At 37.9% G+C, this 18,675-nt stretch overlaps 1 protein-coding gene across 24 annotated transcripts in view; it reads right to left on the reverse strand.

The window, feature by feature from the left end:
- The window catches only part of Sox6 (SRY-box transcription factor 6), a 610,295-nt gene that overhangs the window by 334,432 nt on the left and 257,188 nt on the right, over window positions 1–18,675 (reverse strand). For 22 of the 24 annotated variants that reach the window (XM_045144830.1, XM_045144813.1, XM_045144834.1 and 19 more), the window contains one exon: window positions 5,074–5,314. In XM_045144830.1, the coding sequence (XP_045000765.1) occupies window positions 5,074–5,310 (237 nt within the window). In that variant the 5' untranslated portion in view covers window positions 5,311–5,314. Of the gene's footprint in view, window positions 1–5,073; window positions 5,315–7,569; window positions 7,633–18,675 lie in introns of those variants that run through there. The other 2 variants (XM_045144820.1, XM_045144831.1) reach the window with 2 other exon arrangements.

Here is an 18,675-nt window from a genome sequence, read left to right on the forward strand (position 1 = left end):
TGTCTGAGAATTCTTATTGTCTAACTCCATGAGAGCAGTAACTGTATCTGTACTACTTGCAAAGTAGTCTTAAGGAACTAAGAGGAATGGGAATAATACCTCTTTAAACTATACTCTAACATGCACATCTCCATTTATGTGACACAAGTAGATATATATGTATGTATGTATGTATGTATGTATGTATGTATGTACATATGTATGTATACTCTTCACCATTAAAACTGTATAATTTGAGCCTGACATGGTGGTGCACACCTTTAATCCCAGCACTTGGGAGGCAAAGGTAGGAGGATAGCAGTGAGTTCAAGGTCACCCTGAAACTACACAGTGAATTCCAGGTCAGTCTGAGCTACAGTGAGAACTCATCTCAAAAAACTAAAAAATGAAAAAAAGCTATATAATTTGAGAAAAGTTTGCTAGTAATACCTAGACTATGACAGAAAATCACTATACACAATATCACACCCAGGTCACTACCACAAAGATACTTTTCCATGCTTATATTATGAAAGAGAATGATACATTGTGCATTTAACCATGAAGCAATTATGTGAATTTATTCATATTCCTAAAGAGAACAAAACTATTTCAGTGGGCAGCAACAATGTCCTTGTGCCAAAAAGATTTAGACACACTGGTGCCATGATGAAAATAGTAGTGCTTAGACATAATTAATTCTTGAGTGCACTAATTTTTGAATCAAATAATACCACCAATTAATATAGGACACTAAGTTTAAAATTAAGCATTTTTGTATCCATAATATAAATAACTGATAAAAACAATCACAGTCTGGAGACATGGCTCAGCAAATAAAGAGCTTGCTACACAAGCATGAGGACCTGAGTTCAGACCCCCAGTACCCATGTGAAATGCTCAGCATCATGCACACACCTATAATCCCAAAACAAAGGAAACAGAGACATGAAACCTTTGGAGGCACTAGATAGCTAATCCAACCTAACGGATGAGCTCCACATTTAGTGAGTTAATGTGTCTCAAAGCACGCAAGTAGAGAGCCATGAGGAAGACACCTGACATCCATCTATGCCCTCCATAAGCATGTTGCACATGCAACCATACACCTACAGACCACACATAAACCAAAAGTAATTTTTTAAATCAGTCCACAATGTTTTCTATCACTCTGGCCTTGGAATTCACATTACTAAATTTCTACTTTTCTTCTGCTCTTAGGTCACAGAAAACTCTTTTTATAATTTATTTATTTTTTTGTTAATTAGTTTTGTACTCAGTGAATACAGCCAAGTTGGTACCATTTTTAGGCTTGTCCATGTCCTCTACCCTCCCCCTGGCCCCTCCTTGTTGAGGTATATGGGTCATGCAATGTGGAGTTAGCCCACAGTTACGCATTGTTGAAGGGGCACTTCAAAATAATCTGAATTCTAACATGTGAAGATTTTCTTTCTATTCAGGAAGTGGGACTGCAGAACTTCTTTGCTTCCTCTTTGCCCTGTCTGAGAGAAACTCTTCTGTGGCCTTGATGTTACAGAGTAAAACTTTCTGAACTCAGGAGATAAGAAATGGTCAGGGCTTGCTCCTAACCTTTCTGAGAATGAGGACCACCACAGAAACTGAGTAACAGTGGAAACAGAAGAGGCGCTGATAAAATTTTTATTTCTTTAATTCTCCTCAGCTATTTTATGGGAACAGTTAACAGTAAGGAAAAAATAAGATCCACTGAAAAGAATGGCAAGTTCTAGGTCACTTTATAAACCTGCTTTTGGACTTCACATGAGGTAAAGTATTTATTAAGTTTTATATTAGTCATGTTAACACACACATATACACACACACTGTAGAGTGGCAGATCATCCAGAAACCTAAAATCCTTCTATTGTTTTTCTTCCCATAAAGAGTAATTGGTTGGTGACACCATCCTCACAGTTGAGGGCATTAGAGGTCTGATGGTACAGTTGTTGCCTATTACTGAATCTATCTAGTGAAAAGGGACACGAGGGGAATTTCCATATGCAGCTGCTCTTTCCCATTTGTTAAATCCTTTTATTGCACCCTATAAGTACACAGCTGGGAAATGCTATAGAGTGGGAGTTCAAACAAAATATTTTGGCTTCTCAACATTCACAAAACAAAAAAGCTCCAATGGAAAGCAAAAAGTGAAAGTTTGAAAACATTTCTAGGAGTGTGATTTCCTCCCCACTAGTATATGATGTTTGTATACTTAAACTATTTGTACAATCATAAATTATATCTAATACAAACTAATATTTGTGTTCTAAAAAAATCTGTATCATAAAAGTTTAAGACTAATTTATTGAAGCAGCTTAGCATTTGTCAAAAAAAAAAGTTCTGGGCTGGAGAGATGGCTTAGCGGTTAAGCGCTTGCCTGTGAAGCCTAAGGACCCCGGTTCGAGGCTCGGTTCCCCAGGTCCCACGTTAGCCAGATGCACAAGGGGGCGCACGCGTCTGGAGTTCGTTTGCAGAGGCTGGAAGCCCTGGCGCGCCCATTCTATCTCTCTCCCTCTATCTGTCTTTCTCTCTGTGTCTGTCACTCTCAAATGAATAAATAAATAATTTTAAAAAAGAAAAAAAAAGTTCTAATAGGAAAAATAAGAAGGTATCTCCTAAAGAAATAAAATTTTAACTTTGAAATTTTATTTCTGTCTCTATCATATATTTTTCCATTCCAGTTATATTTATTTGTCCATGGCTATACTTGGCATAAAAGCGAGCTATATCTTGAGCTTGTCCCCTCTCTGTGTCCCCTTTTCCTCAACATTAATCCAAGTGTCTGTAATCTTTCATCTAGATTTCTGAAATGGAAATCCTGATGAGACTTCCCCTTTCACTCTGGCCTCCTACCCATCCATTCACTATGGCACGATGGGAATTATCTGTGGGAAATATTCTCCAGCCCTTCAAAGGCTGTTTCCACTACACTTAGATCAAATCTCAGCCCCACAATGCTATCTTCAAGGTCCTGCTTGATACAACCCTATCTATTTCACCAACCACATCTGATGTGTCCTCACTCATTATCCTCCAGCCACAAAGACCATCTTGTATTTCCGTAAATTATGTTTTTCTTGCACTAAATACTTGATGCTCCCTCTGCAGTTCTACTCTTTGTCCCCCTCTGCCCGGCTGCTTTCTGCAGCTTTAGTTCAAACAGGGCATTCCTAACCCACATTAAATTGGCCTTATTATGCATTCAGGTAGCATTCTGATCTTCACCTTCAGGGCACAGGACACAATGTGTGTGTGTGTTTATATCCCCTGTTCATGACAACAACTCTAGGAAGGCATGTCCATCTCTTTCCCATAGTACATCAGCTAGAGAATGCTCGGCACCCAAAAGGTGCTCAATAAATATTTGTTTAAACAAAAGCCAAACATGGCCCCATTATCTTTTGAACAAGCAAGTGGCCATGACTGGATCATTATCTCACCCATGCTACCTAGGAGACATCAAATAAACAACTAGAGTTCAATCAGAAATAAACAGACTTTAGTCTTACCTCATTATACCAAATCCTTCCCTCTTCTCTAGAAAAAGAAATCTGCAGATGAAACTACACATTGCATATCCCCCTCAATACTAAAACTCAATGTAGTTTTATTTAGCCATAAAGAGCAAAACTACATCATTTGCAGGAAAATGGATGAAACTGAGATCATAATGTCAAGCGAAATAAGCCAGATGTACAAAGCCAGTTCTTACTCATGTGTGGTGTTTCTCAGGGAGGGAAAAGGGACATGAAGGGACGTGGTGGGGAAAGAAGGAGGAGGAAGTTTTAAGAAAAGGTTTTAGACCATGGGAATATAATAAAAGCACATGTCTGGACCTGTCACTATGAAATCCATTAGTTTGTACAACTAATATAGGCTAATAACAATAAATAAACAAGGGTTTTTGGATCATTTATCATGTCATCCTCTACTTATCACCTCTGTTCCAGAGCCACGCCAACAAAATCATCGGAAGAAACAATACCTCCTCCATAAGTTATTAAGTGTCCATGACAGTAGCATGAATCAGGAACCTAAATATGTGTTCTTGGGCTGGAGAGATGATGGCTTAGTGGTTAAGGCACTTGTCTGCGAAGCCTAAATACCCATATTCTCCAGTACCCACATTAGTGAGATGCAAAAGGTGGTACATGTATCTGGAGTTTTTTTTTTTTGCAGTGACTAGAGTCCCTAGCACACCCATTCTCTCCATCTATCTATCTATGTATCCTCTCTCTCTCTCTCTCTCTCTCTCTCTCTCTCTCTCTCTCTCTAATAAAATATTAAATAGATACTCTCTAGTAAAGGCCCTTTATTGCCTTGTCTTTTATGAAGTAACAAAAATTTCTTCATTTTCCACTTAAAATATTTTTCATTAACTTGAGTTTTAGTTAGCTAAAAGTTAAAAAATAGAAACAAGGCTTAAAATATCTTACTTATAGGAGCTTGACTTCGTCTAGATTATGAAAATTGAATATTTTTTCCTTAAACTAATAGAACTGAATCTGGGGCACCTGGCTACTACAATGCTTGTACAGATGTGAGCATCTACTTAGTGCAGACTCTTGCAGCCAGATTGAGCAATGCTCGGGAGCTTTGCATGCCCTCTTGAAATTAATATACAGCCACATAACTGAGAAAACCTTTATTGTAAATCAAGAATTATTGTCACAAGTGATAAATACCAACATCTCTTAATAGAAGACATAATTGCTACATGACCTCATTCACCCAGATATTTGCCTAATTCAATTTTTAAGTCTTAGTACACAGAATCACTTTACTTGGCTATGCTTATTTTATGACATTACCAAGTTAATCACATTAAATTTAGGAATCCAAAGAATAATATTAGCCACCCTCCTGTCATAAGAAGGCATCATTTTTGTTAAGTGGAGGTGATAAGGAGCATGAGCTGGGTCACAAGCCACTTTCTGAGTTTTCCTAGTTACTAGCATATAGTAATTGTAAACCGAGTGGTTGTTCATGACCTTAACACAAATAACTCTAAAGTCACATACTCAGAGCTTTCCCTAAAACACCTACTTATCATGTGGGCATTCTAAGAGACACGCTCACCATCCTTTGCTGAGATGACAGAACACTGTCCCAGTCAGCATCTTGTTGAATGGCATTGACAAGTGTTGGCAGCTCCTCAGAGTGAGGTTTGTTGTGCATTATGGGGTGCAGAGGCAGATGGGAGGCCACATGCTGGTCACTGCCCTCTTCCTTTTCCCTTGAGGTCAAATCCTGGGTCATTGTTTCCTCTCCATCAGCTGGACAGGCAAATGGAGAGGTAGCTTGCTTGGAAGACATTCTTCTGTAGAGGAAGGAAGACACTGTGAGTTAGGGAGAGCTGTCAGGAACAAAAGAAGATGCCATCCTTTGCATTTGAGTAAATCTTAGAGATATTTGCATTTTACTCTACCCTACTGGCCAAGAACTCCTGGCTGATCTGTCTCACTTTCTCTCTTTGTTCTTAACTCATCAAACTTCTTCCTGGTAATTACCACATATTTTCTCTCTTATTCAATCCACAAATGCAATTCTTACAGAGTCAGTTTTCAAAACACACGATATATGCATGTCTACATCTTTCCTTCCAGTGTTGTCAACTAGACTGTGAGCTTCTTGACAGTACCTAGGTTGATAGTTAGCAATGAAGACAATGAAGGAGTGAAGTGACTAATGAACCACTCTCAAGACTGACTTGAACAAAAATAGACAACTTTCTCCTATAGCCCTGTAGGAACAAAAATAAGGCTATGTAGGAAAATAACATCTGAATAAATATTCCAGGCTTATAGTCCCAAGAAAATTGGTCATGATTTCTTAGTTTGCACTTGCACTAGGCCTAACACTTGGTGCTGAGCTGAAGCATTCTAAAGGCCTTCAAGATGTGTGTGCTGTTGTTACTTAACTTGTAAGTGACTTACTGATTGAGCAGTTCTTCATGTTAGATAAGTTGAAAGTTTGTTGGGTAATATTTGGATGGGGTGTCTTTAATTACTATCTCTCTAATTTATGGTAGAAAGTGCAAACAAGATCCAAAGCACTTAATGTGAAAACCGTAAATGTTTAGCAAGCATAGCATTATAAATGCTCCCAAACTGACCCTAACCATGCACTTATGTGTCCACAAATAGTAACTGCCATGCACAAGACCAGGTATTCATTCTGTGTTTTCATATGCAATCAAAAAATCATAATTAAACAGAATTTCAAAACTTTTAGAATATCATTTTATGAAGGTGATTTTTTTAGCAAAATTAGTGATAAAACCACTTAACATTAACAACTTAATGGAAGAAAGCATTTTTTCCTAAAACTTTATAGAATTTTCATTTATTGTATCTTTAGCTGGAGGTGCCATGTGATGACAGAAACAAAGTCTCCACCTTAATTGCTCTTTAGCATTAATTGATTTCATACCATTTTTTAAAAATGCACAAATCAGTTAACATAGGAAACCACATGAGCATTTTTCAAATTAGCAAATCATTAACTTGCTAGGATTGTTTCTACAGACAAATAAATACTGATTAAAGGGTCTAGAAATCTGAGATTAACAGTTAAATTTACAGATCTGTCACATGCTTTCATGAATATTGCAGTGAAGGAAATATCAAGTGCAAAGAAAAATAATTAAGTTAATTCCAATTTAAACAGTACTTTTATGTAGCAGCCCATGTTTCACATAGGATTTAACAGCTAATGCTAAATTTCTCACAATTAATGAGGGGGCTCAGAGTTAGTATCCTACAGTGAAAAAAATTAATATCAGATCAGCTAATCTAATTATGCACAGTTCTAAATAAAAGTATTACAGGCTTTTGAAGTGCTTTGAAACATATTAAAATGCTGATACCTACTTACAACAATCATTCTACAAATTATAAAATTTCATCAATTAGATTATACTAGAAAATGAAATGGGGAAAAGAGAGTTCAGGAAAAGGCTTATATTTTCACAATAGAGTAAGAAATCAAATTTCTAAAAATTACTATAGCAAAGGAGACAAATTTATTCACAATACCAATTAAAACTAACAGACAGACAGAAGGACACACAAGGAAAGCTATAAGCCAAGGATGCTCCTTGGGATACAAAAGTAACTATAGAACTTACTTTACTGGGGCAAGGAATCTATAGCAAAGTCAGGCAATTATGACTTTATCTAAGTTTGTCAAGAGGTTGCCAGGGACCCACAGGGATAGTCTCAGAATTCAGATAATGGGCAGCTGCTGATAACATAATCACTCATATTAAAAAAACAAAAGTGGGCTGGAGAAATGGCTTAGCAGTTAAGGCATTTGCCTGTGAAGCCAAGGGACCCAGGTTCAATTCCCCAGGAATGCATCTGGAGTTTGTTTGCAGTGGCTTGACCCCTGGTATGCCCATTCTCTCGCTGTCTATCTCTGTTATCTCTCTCCCTCTCTCTCTCTCTCTCTCTCTCTCTTTCTCTCTCTTTCCCTCCTCTCTCTCTCTTCTTGCAAATCAATCAATAAAATTTTTAAAATATTTTTTAAAAAAGTATTAGTCCACTGTCACTGTTTTAAAAACATAAAATGCACCTGAAATTCATAACCCAAAACTCAGGGTGGCCTTGGATCCCCCAGCAAGCATCCTCTGATTGAAAAGTGAACTGGTTCTTCCAGTAGTGGTGCCCATGATTGTCGCCTCAGTATGAATTAGTCATGACACGAGGCCTGAAATGAAAACAGTCTCTCAAGAATAATTCCAGCTATAGGCTGTGCTTGTGAACAATAGTACACAATCCTAATTAAACACAACCCTGCAGCTGTAAAAATAGACTAAATCTGTCCAGAGTTATGAGTTGAGTTTTCAAGACTGGTTTGTTAGAGTGTTTTCTTAAGGAAGGCTGGGTCCTCAGTCTTAATCAGCCAATAAATTATTTCCTGCAATTACATTAAATAGAAAATTATCTTCAAATGGGGAGTGTTAATTGAAAATCAAAATTCAGAGGGAAGTTTAGAAATTACACGCTGAATACAATTAGTGAGGAAAGGCTTCACCTCCCCTCCATCAGCAGTCCTTTGGTGATCCCTCCCTCCAGTGACCAGCCAGGAAAGAGACCTGCTTACAGCCTCGCACAAGCTGTCTTTTATTTTGCACCTACAAATACAAATGTGTACTGAGGTTGCGAACACACGATAGGCTGCCAAAAAGAAATGCATTAATCTGACTGTTCATCCTCAGTTTGCACCATCGTTAGGGGAAAAGGAGGGAAAGTGGGAGACTCCACAGCTAACAACTGAAGAAGGCATTTTCAACCTCTAATCTTTTTTTTTTTTTTTCAAGAATACCTTACCATATCATGTGGTAGTCTCGTGTTCCTTTTGATAGGTTTGTTTACATTGTCAGACTTGTGTTGTTTTGTTCTAGGTCATAGTTTTCTTTTGTTTTTTCTTTTTTGTTTTTGTTTTTGTTTTGTTTTGTTTTTGTTTTTGTTTTTCGAGGTAGGGTCTCACTCTAGTCCAGGCTGACCTAGAATTAACGCTATAGTCTCAGGGTGGCCTTGAACTCACTGTGATCCTCCTACCTCTGCCTCCAGAGTGCTGGGATTAAAGGCGTGTGCCACCACACCCGGCTCATGTTTTGTTTTGTTTTTAAAGTAAAATGTGCACATATTTTAAGCATAGTTGATTAAATAAACCTTAGATTTACTGTTAAATCTTACTGACTTATACATAATTATTATAAAATCTTCCTATTTAATTGATTACACCCTCACTAATTTCCTTTCTTTAACTTTCCCTTTCTAAACATTTTTATTATAGGTTGGGAAGCTACCTCAGTGGATAAAGTATCTGCCAGACATGAGTTCCAATCCAATCCCTAGTGTCTATATAAAATTCCAGGCATGGTGGCACATGTCTATAATCCTGGGGCTGGGGAGGCAGAAATAGGAGGAATCTCTAAGGCTAACTAGTAACTTGTTACCATGAATAAGTTAGCACCTATTCAGCAAGAGACTCAGTCTCAAGAGTAGCACAGGGTATGGTGATGGCACACGCCTTTATTCCCAGCACTCAGGAGGCAGAGGTAGAAGAAATGCCATGAGTCCAAAGCCAGCCTGGGACCACAGAGTGAGTTCCAGATCAGCCCAGGCTAGAGTGAGACCCTACCTCAGAAAAAAATAAAAGATATCAATGATAATAATAATGGTAATGATGATGATAATGTGGAGAGCCACTAAGGAAGATCCTCATTCTCTGGCTTTTACATGATCATATACACACATACATAAGCACATCACATATACATGTGCCCATACAAACATGCACACACACATACACACACACAGAGGCACACACATCTATGCCAAAAAATATTTTACTAGACCAACTGAAGTATATTCAGGAAACTGCAAAGATTTCTTTGGCATTTAATACAGTGCACCTGATATTTATGAAACTCCTCTAACCACTGTTTTAAGACTACTCTCCTTTAGAAATTTATAAATCAAATATACCTTATTAACATTTTTAAGCATTGTGTGGAATGCTCACACTTATTTTTAATGCTCTTATTTGTGATTTTGCATTACAAAAAATTTTTCTGCCCCCTCCCATCTTAGCAACTTTATCCTAGCTGGTTCCTATACAACTAATAAGCAAAAGAAAATAAAAATTGGGGGGAAATGGTCATTTCTATGTGACTTTACTTTGTTTTATTTTGCACCATTATAACTTAAAAATCATTCAAAAGAATTGTCTTTTTAATTTATATTAAAAAAAAATCTTCCTAGTTATACCCCTGAAAACAGGGTTTATAATGGAAGTGCTGACACAACCCTGACTGAAGCAGCGCAAATGCTGCCGCTATAATACACAAAATCAAGTTCTATTATTCTAAACTACCCTCACTCATGGGATTTTTCTTTACTGTGCTCCCAGCCAAACTGCTGAAGCATGAGAAATTTAAATGCAATCAAATGTGCCCAATTCTACTTTACTAGAACAAGTGTCTGCAGTGGTACAATCTTAAAGGAGATGCAACAGATTTGTTTGGTGTTTTTTTTAACTGTTTATTTATAATACAGTGCATTGGAGATAAAATAAAAGAGGAAATTACACTCACATGGCACCAGTGTATTGACTACACAGAGTACATTATAATCAGAGGGAAAAACGACATTGTCAACTTATCACATTGGTTAAACAAGATGGTTTTCTGGGGCATAGCTATTATCAAGTAAAATCTCCAAAAAAAAATAAATAAATGTTGATGGGACATATAAAACTAAATTCACATCATATGCTCCTTGAGTTTAAAATGTTGCTGCCCAACAAATTAAGTGAATTTCTTGGACGCCAGGCCATTGGGAAGAACTTTGCCCCTAGGATTTTTGGAAATAAGATTACTGGAGATAAAGCCTTTATTAATTAATAATTTCTCAAAAAGTCAGTACAAATATCTCATAAAAGGCATCAGTTACTCTACTTCAACCCCCAGAATAAAGTCTGAATGTTTAGGTCATTTCAAGTACCCCAGACAGTAAATTTACTTTCTGTTCAAAAATAAATCAAATAAGTTGGTCTAGTGCTGATCCTATAAAATGATGAGGATGCTAGGTATCTACAGATTATATCCTCCATTTCAAAAAAAAACTATATTACATTAAACTTTTCTGATATAATATCATTTTGAAATTGTGTTTCTTATATTTTATCTATTTATTTATTTTTGTGGTACTTGAACGTAACACATGGCATTGCACATTCAAAGCAAGTGCTCTTCTCTGTATCCCTAGTCCTGACGTCATTAAAAGTTACCATTAATTTTTAAATTAAGTTTAAACATTTTTTCTTTTTCCTTTTTTTTCCTTAGAGACAAAGAGAGAGAGAGAATGAGCACACCAGGGCATCTAGCCACTGCAAAGGAACTCCAGATACATGTGCCACCATATGTGCCTGGGTTATGTGGGACCTGGAGAATCAAACCTGGGTCCTTGGTATAGTCACTGAAAATTACATTTTATTTATTAGTACTTGGGTAGACTCTAGCCTTCAAAAACTATCATTTGGAGCTGCCCAAAAAAGCTACTCAAGTCATCAAAACAATATTGTAAGCACTTTTCAAACAATTTCATTAATTGTATCAGTATTATTAAAGGGTATTTACTTATTATTAAGTTGGTTACATTTATTAAAAAGAAATCCCATTTTTACCTTAAAGTGTTTTGTTTTGTTTTGTTTTGTTTTGTTTTGTTTTGTTTTGTTTTGCTTTGCTTTGCTTTGCTTTGCTTTGTTTTGTTTTGTTTTGTTTTGTTTTGTTTTGTTTTGTTTTGTGTTGGTTTGGTTTGGTTTGGTTTTTTGAGGTAAGGTCTGTTCTAGCTCACCTGGAATTCATGTAGTCTTAGGTGGCCTTGAACTCTTGGTGCTCCTCCTACCTCTGCCTCCCAAGTGCTGGGTTTAAAGGCATGTGCCACCACTGCCCAGTTTTTAAAATACATTTTAATAGTTGGTTAACTTATGGAAAAAAATTGAAAAGTTCAGGCTAACATTCACATGTATTTTTTTGCAGCTCAACCCAAGGCTGCTAGAGCAGACTTATTTCAGTTAGATAATTCACTGTTAATTGAATGCTACATTTGATCTGATTCTGAGAAATAAACAACTAGTTTTCCAAAAATATAACACAGTGCCTCTTGATTTAAGGAGCATGAGTAACAGATACTTTCAGCTGCCAAGACACACAATGCCCACGAGCCCTCCCAGAGGATGCTGGTCCACCCCACTGAGGACGAAGCGTGACTCCTAAGAGCCTCTTCCTGCACCGCCCGGTCTCTCGTGTGGGATCTCCAGCAAGAGCTGCAGTAGAATTCTAACTCAAGATATTAAAATAATGACATTTCTTTTAAAATTTTCTCTGTCTCTTCTGGTGAAGCCCAGGGTCAGGGCTGATTGTCCACATTATTGGATATGACACCACCATGTCCTGTTCTCCACTCTTCCAAATGTCCATGGGCTTTGGCCAAGCTGACCAGGCAGCTGGGAGCACTCAGGGAAAAAGAAAAGAGCTGCTCATGGGGTGCCTTGGAAAGTTCCACACCTGTCTTCTTTTTACCAGTTCTTTCATAATGCAGAGGCAACGCAGAGACAATACCTGCTAGAAGAAAACCCTGGCTTGGGTAAGCTGTCAAATCAATAGAGATAAGGCAATTGAAGTACACCTGGAGCCCTTGAAGTGTGACTAAGGAAAGGCTTAAATGAATGGGTTTTGACTTCTCTGAGCTCCCCATTTTTCACACTAAAGCACCAAAACTGTCTCCAAAGGCCCTCTGCAGTTCTTACAAAACAGGAGCTACCTGGAACAGATTCTTCTCTAGTCATCACAGTTTGTGTTTCTAGAGTTTATATTTAGCTGACAATATTGCTGTCACTTTATATAGCTTAAGTCTGTTCTTTGGACCAGAGCTCATGTGTCTTGGAATGCTTTGACTCATGAATTGTTTCTCCTGATAATGTTACATCACGTAACCACCTCTGTCTAATTGCTTAGTATCTGCTGGAAGGCCCCCGGCAGTCAGTCATCAGGCCAGTCGTTAGGCCTGCTGACTGACTGCCTATGGAAAACCTATAATTACTACATTTGTCCCTGTGTATCCAGTTTCTTCCTGGGATCAAAACAATTTGACTTCATGTAACCTCTGGACATTTTGCTTGATAGAAATAATACTGAGTTTCCTCACCATTTCTCTTCCAGTAGCTGTTGGGAATTGTGCTTTGGAAAGCCATGACCAAAGTGTACAAATAAACTCACTGACTTAACAGTAAGAGCAAAACCAAACAATGGACTATAAATACACACTAACTCCAAGGACTTTAATCACACTCAGTGACTATCAACTCAGCTTAAAGACCACTACAGGCTAGAGCAGAAAAAGGCTGTCTGAAATAGCAGCATAGTGAATTTATTTTCACATGTTCATTTTGAATATCCTCTTCACATAAAATGAGAACCATATTTTTTAGATTGAATGACAGGAATGTTTTTGCAGACTGAAACCAGTCCATTAATATACACAAGTTCAATTACAGGATATCTTATCCAATTATCAATAAAAGTCATAAACCAGAACAATAAGTTCTCATAGAGAATGTGAAGGGATGCTTTCATTGTATGATTCTCATGCTTACCCTGTTCTCACTCTTTGTTAATTCCAGAACTAAACAGACAAATGAAAAATAAATACTACATAAATTATCTCAAAGGTGAAGCCCTAAACATGATGACAGTAACATTATGTAAAGAAGCTGATCTCTGAGGGCTACCTAAATACAGCTATTCAGAACGTCCCCTTGTTGTAGTAAATAACAGATGAAGTTCAGTTTTGTATGGAAGGACAGCAAAGAGGAAGGAGAGGGAGGGGGAAGGGAGAGGGAGAACAAGGAGGAGAAAGGAAGAAAAGGAGGAGAGAAGGGGAAAGGGAAGAGGGAAACAAGCATGGCTTTGCAGTTCATTTTCAGCTTGTCTACTTAATGAAACCCTCGCTGTACAGCCCTGCAAACCAGTTCCAGCAGACAGATATTTCTGATTCAGCAGAGGTTACGCAAGCATCAGAGCAGTTAAATATAGGTGCCAAGCTGCACTGCCAGGAGCTCCTGGGACTGTGACTTAGCGTTACCTGACAGCTTAGTGAATGTAAAATTACTTGTTTCTCCAATTGAAGACAATCAAATTGTCACCTTCCATTGTAATAATGTACAACTAGTGATCAGCAAAGTGCAAACATAATTACCATGAAGAAAACAAAAAATCAAATCTAAATCTCTCTACAGAGTAAACACATCTATCTGGCTTCCCCAAAAAAGGAGTGTGTTTTAATCCTGAGCTCTGTGGTGCAATCTCTTATGTTATTTAACAGTAAGATTTATAGCCTTGCATCAAATAAACATGGAAAACAGCAAAAAAAAGACCCTTTTGTGGGACAGGAAGACAAATACCAATTAGAGGTCTACACTGTAGATGCTGCAAAAGGCCCACAAATGATATCACTATCACTTGGACCCATGACAGTAATCAGTACAAGGCTGATCAAAAACCCTCACTTTCAGAGATCTCCTTGAGCCTAGAAACCTTTCTGAAAGTTGAACAGAACAGGAATAATCCAAATTCAAAATATTTTGATTTAATTTTTCTTAAAAAATATGTTTGGTGATGTTGAAATTTACCTCCTAAAGTTGGTTATCTCTATCCAATTTAGAAATACACCCAGGGATAGGATATGTGTACAACTGTTTTTGAGATATTCAGCAGTGGAAGTCTTGCCCAGATCTGGTGACAGTATGGGCTCAATTGTCCCAGGGATCTTGATAATCCAAAACTGGTTTGATATCTAAGCTCTGTGTGTCTGACCAGGTCCTCCCACACTCTGAAAGTGTCTCTGGTCCAGATAAAAATGATTTTTATTAATATCAAGACTCAAAAAAATACTGCTTAAATGGTCTCTTTCAAAAGTAATATTCTCTCATATCTATCTAACTCAAAATTTAAAATACTCAAATTTACATCTTTCCTTCCAATAAGGCAAAAAAAATCTTTTCCATGCTCAAAATACTCTCAACTTAGAGGATTTTTCTTTCATCAATAATGTCCTTCCTTTTATTAGAAAGGAATGTAAGGCACCTAATGTCCAATGTTCCACTTTTACCTCAGACCTTTATTCTAAATAGTATCATTGATGATTGTTTAACACCAAATGGACTAGTTTTGAAGGGAAGCAGAGAGTCTCGTGCCAGGGTAAAATGGAGTGGATTGGGTACCATCAGCAGCACAGTACCCCTGAGCCTGAGTCTCAGCATGCAAACTCAGATGTTCACAATCTGGCATCTCTCTCCTTATAACACCATTTCCATCTTTTATATTTTATTGTTGACTTACCTACTTATGAGAGAGAGAGAATGGGTGTACCAGGGCCTCCAGCCACTATGAAGGAACTTCAGACACATGCACCACCTTATGAAAATAGTTTACATGGGTTCTGGGAATCGAACCTGAGTCCTTAGGCTTCATAGGCAAGCACCTAACATAAACCTGAACCAGACATTGAATCTCGCTTTGCATTCTTCTTTCTGCATTCCCCCAATCTAATGGGGAAGGGTAAGAGAAAGATTGCAATGGACACGAAGAAAGGCCAAGGGCAGTTCAAAGCTCCAGTTGCAAGTTTCATTGTGATTTGACATCAATTTTAATCACTCCAAGAAGCATCTTGACATGAAAAATAAGATGTTTTAAGAAAACATCTCTTCCTCGATCATACAAATTTCAAGTAATATAACAAACTTTTTCCCCCCAAAAGATCCTATGTGTAACCTTACACAGTAAAAACCATCTAGCTAAAGGGAATGCAATCAGTAGTTTTTGAACATCAATATGGCTAATTTAATCATTCCTGAAATTACACTCCTACATGGGATTTCTTGCAATGTAGTGATGATAGTGTAATGAAAGAAAGAAAAGGAACCTCTTGGCAGAGAAATTTTTCCAAAGCTATATGGGTATTTCCATAGGCTTCTCTTAAGTGAAAGGAAAAGAAGAACCATATGAATGTTGTTTTCTGATTTAAAAGTTTATTATTTGTGCTCCATAAGGACAGGGGCCATGCCTATTTTAATTTTTTTAAGCAAGATGAATGCACTCACATTTTAATGCTGCTGACCTAAACATTATTTCTTATCTGTACCTTGTATGTCATTACTTAACATCAAAATTTTATCATCATCTTATCTAACTTCCTCCAGCATGAGATTTCTTCTCTCCCTGAAATGTAACAGTCCTCAAGCAACTGTGAAGCACTAATAGTAAGACACCCTCCACAAGGTCAGACTGAAGAGACTTAAACCAGATCCAGCATTATTTTCCTGCATACTTTCCCTTGTTTACTCATTCCCAGATTACTATGATTTCCAGGCACATCCAGCTCCCACACACACTCCCCATCTCTCCTTCAGCCTTGCCCTCATTGCCAGCTTCTCACTACACACCATTAGGTCCTTCCTTGCAATGTTCTCAGACCCATCCACTCACTGTTCTCAGAATCACCTCAGTATAAGCCATTACTTCCCCTCCCACCTAAACTCTAGCAACCTCACTTGAAGGCATACTCCTTGAAGCCACTCCTTGCCCATGCTTCTCCTGATCAAAACACACTGATAGCATGAGTCCAACCCCTGACTCTGGCATGCAAGGCCCTTCATCCAGAATCCACCTGCTCTTTCTAAACAGACCATGTAGTTGTCTATGCTCAGATTCACTTACGGATGTCTTCCAGTCTTTGCTGTCCCTTCTCTTGCCACTTCCTGCAACTGCTTTGCAATCATAGAAACCAGCTGGGACTATTCCAGGGATGAGCCATACTTTCCCTGTACAAAGTACCCTCAGAAATTATTTTTTTTATTACTTACTCAACTTTCCATGCATATGCCTTACATAACTTTTTTAAATATAAAAGTTATAAAATATAAATAATTGTGTAAATAACCCAAAGCACATTAGAGACTTTCCCACGAATGAGCATAAAATTCTCAATGTCTCTGCACTGCACCATACCCACCCAGTACAATATCCTGGTCAAAGATGATACCAGAAAATGTTGCTCAGAAATTTCAATGCTAGCTATTACATGAGTATTAGAAATAGGTAAGACATTACAATAACTAGAAAAATGGAGCTATGGCAGAGAATTTAAAATAAAGCTTCAGAACCACATACATGATTGTGCAGCACCTCCTCTTCCCACAAGCCCTGGCCCATTTAAGTCATTCCATACTTTAAACACACTGAAGTGAAAATTCCAAATCAATCATCAATTTATGCTTCCAGAAACATTATGAAGATGAACAGATGGACAGGCAAGTGGATGGACAGATGGATGCTGGAAAGATGAATGACAAGATATGTACTTTTCACTACATGCTACAAAGTTCCAGCCACTCCACTGTGCTAAGTACTGCCACGTGCATAATCTCATTTAGTTCACAAAGGAATCAGATACTGTCATCATCTCTGTTTAATGATGAATAAAGCAAGACACAAGGCTGTCTACTGAAAACATTAATACTTAAGACCAGGTAAGGTGGCATACATCTGTAATCTCAGAACTTTGCAAGGCAGAGACAGAAGGATCATCACAAGTTTGAGACCAGCTTGGTCTACATAGCAAATTCTAGGCCAGCCAAGGATACACAGTGAAATCTTATCTCAAAATTAATTAATTAATTAAAATAAAGTTGCCCACAGTCATACCTAGTAAATACAAAAGGCAGAATTTGAACTCTGAAAGTCTATATCCAGGACAAATACTAATAGTGTTAAAAGTTTCTGAAATTTAAACTATCAGTTATTTTCGATTGTCATCTTAATCATTCCTGACTAACTTATGCCCTCTCTGTAGAATTGTATTATGAAAATTCCAGTTATATGTCTCAAACGCTTATGTAATCAAAGCTCCATAGAAAGAGATATGTGATGACCAGGTAACAACTGAGAGTGAGGAAAGAATAGACAGCCAGAGAGAAGGAAGAGAAAGAAGAGGAAGAAGGGGAGGAAGTGGGCAGGCAACCCACTCACTAACCATCTCACTCCAGGCACTCTGGAAGCCAAGGCTGAGGAAGCCCTCACAGCCTTTGGCATACACAGCCGCAAGTGCGTCTGCACACACCCAGCTTGAAGACCAGCTATAGTTTACACACTGTCAATTTGCTAAGAATGTTTGAGTGCTAGACTGCTTTCTCTAGCATGCATTTTTGGGTTAGCCTTGATGATCCACATGCTACTGTGTCCTTAGACAAACCACGGAGAAGCACAACGAGGATGCCACTGCCCTGTCACATCAGGTCCCAAGTCCCACCCCAGCTCTGACCACAGAAGCCACCCCAGATACACCTACATGGCTAGAACTGCTCCCAATGGTGCTATTTCTCCTGCTAGACCCACTATAATAGCAGGCACAAATCCTTGAAGGAGAACAAGATAAGGATCTCAAACAACAGCCATTTAGCACATCACCTGTTGATTTCAGTGAGAACAGAGTCTCTTAGACATCTTCTTAAATCTCACATGTGCCCTAGTTCTAAGGAAAGAACTACAAACTTCAGGCATGAGGACATGGGTGAGGAAAAGTTCCACCACCAACACAACTTTCCACATTTTTAATATGGTTTAACAAATAACTAAAGTGTCACAGTCTTGTGCTTTTTCCCTCCACAGTTCTCAACCTTCCTTATATTTGCTTTAAAATTCTTGCTTGCATTTGCTGGAAGCATATTATCATAAACAGCTCTAGGAGAACAAAAGAATACAATTGTTTCCACAAATCACTGCACAGGATCAGTGCAGTTATCACTATAAAAGACAGCCCATTGTCTTGAACACTAAAAGATCCTTCATCTAGTGTCAGTTTGTGCACCTCTCAAGCTGCAGAACTTCGAGTTTCCCCAAGCTCGCATGTGTTATGAAGAAGGATTAGACATTGTTCGTGTAGTCATGTTCTTCCACTCATATAGGCATCACCTCATAATTTCCCAACACTGAAAGAGTCCTCTGAGAAACTTTTGTAAGTGTCATACCTAGTCCAATACCTCTTTAGGTATCTTGAGAAATAAATCTTTATTTGTATCCCTGGTGCCTAGAATTGGAAAACCACTGCCACT

This window comes from Jaculus jaculus, chromosome 3 (genome assembly GCF_020740685.1).
Source record: "Jaculus jaculus isolate mJacJac1 chromosome 3, mJacJac1.mat.Y.cur, whole genome shotgun sequence".
NCBI classification, from domain to species: domain Eukaryota; kingdom Metazoa; phylum Chordata; class Mammalia; order Rodentia; family Dipodidae; genus Jaculus; species Jaculus jaculus.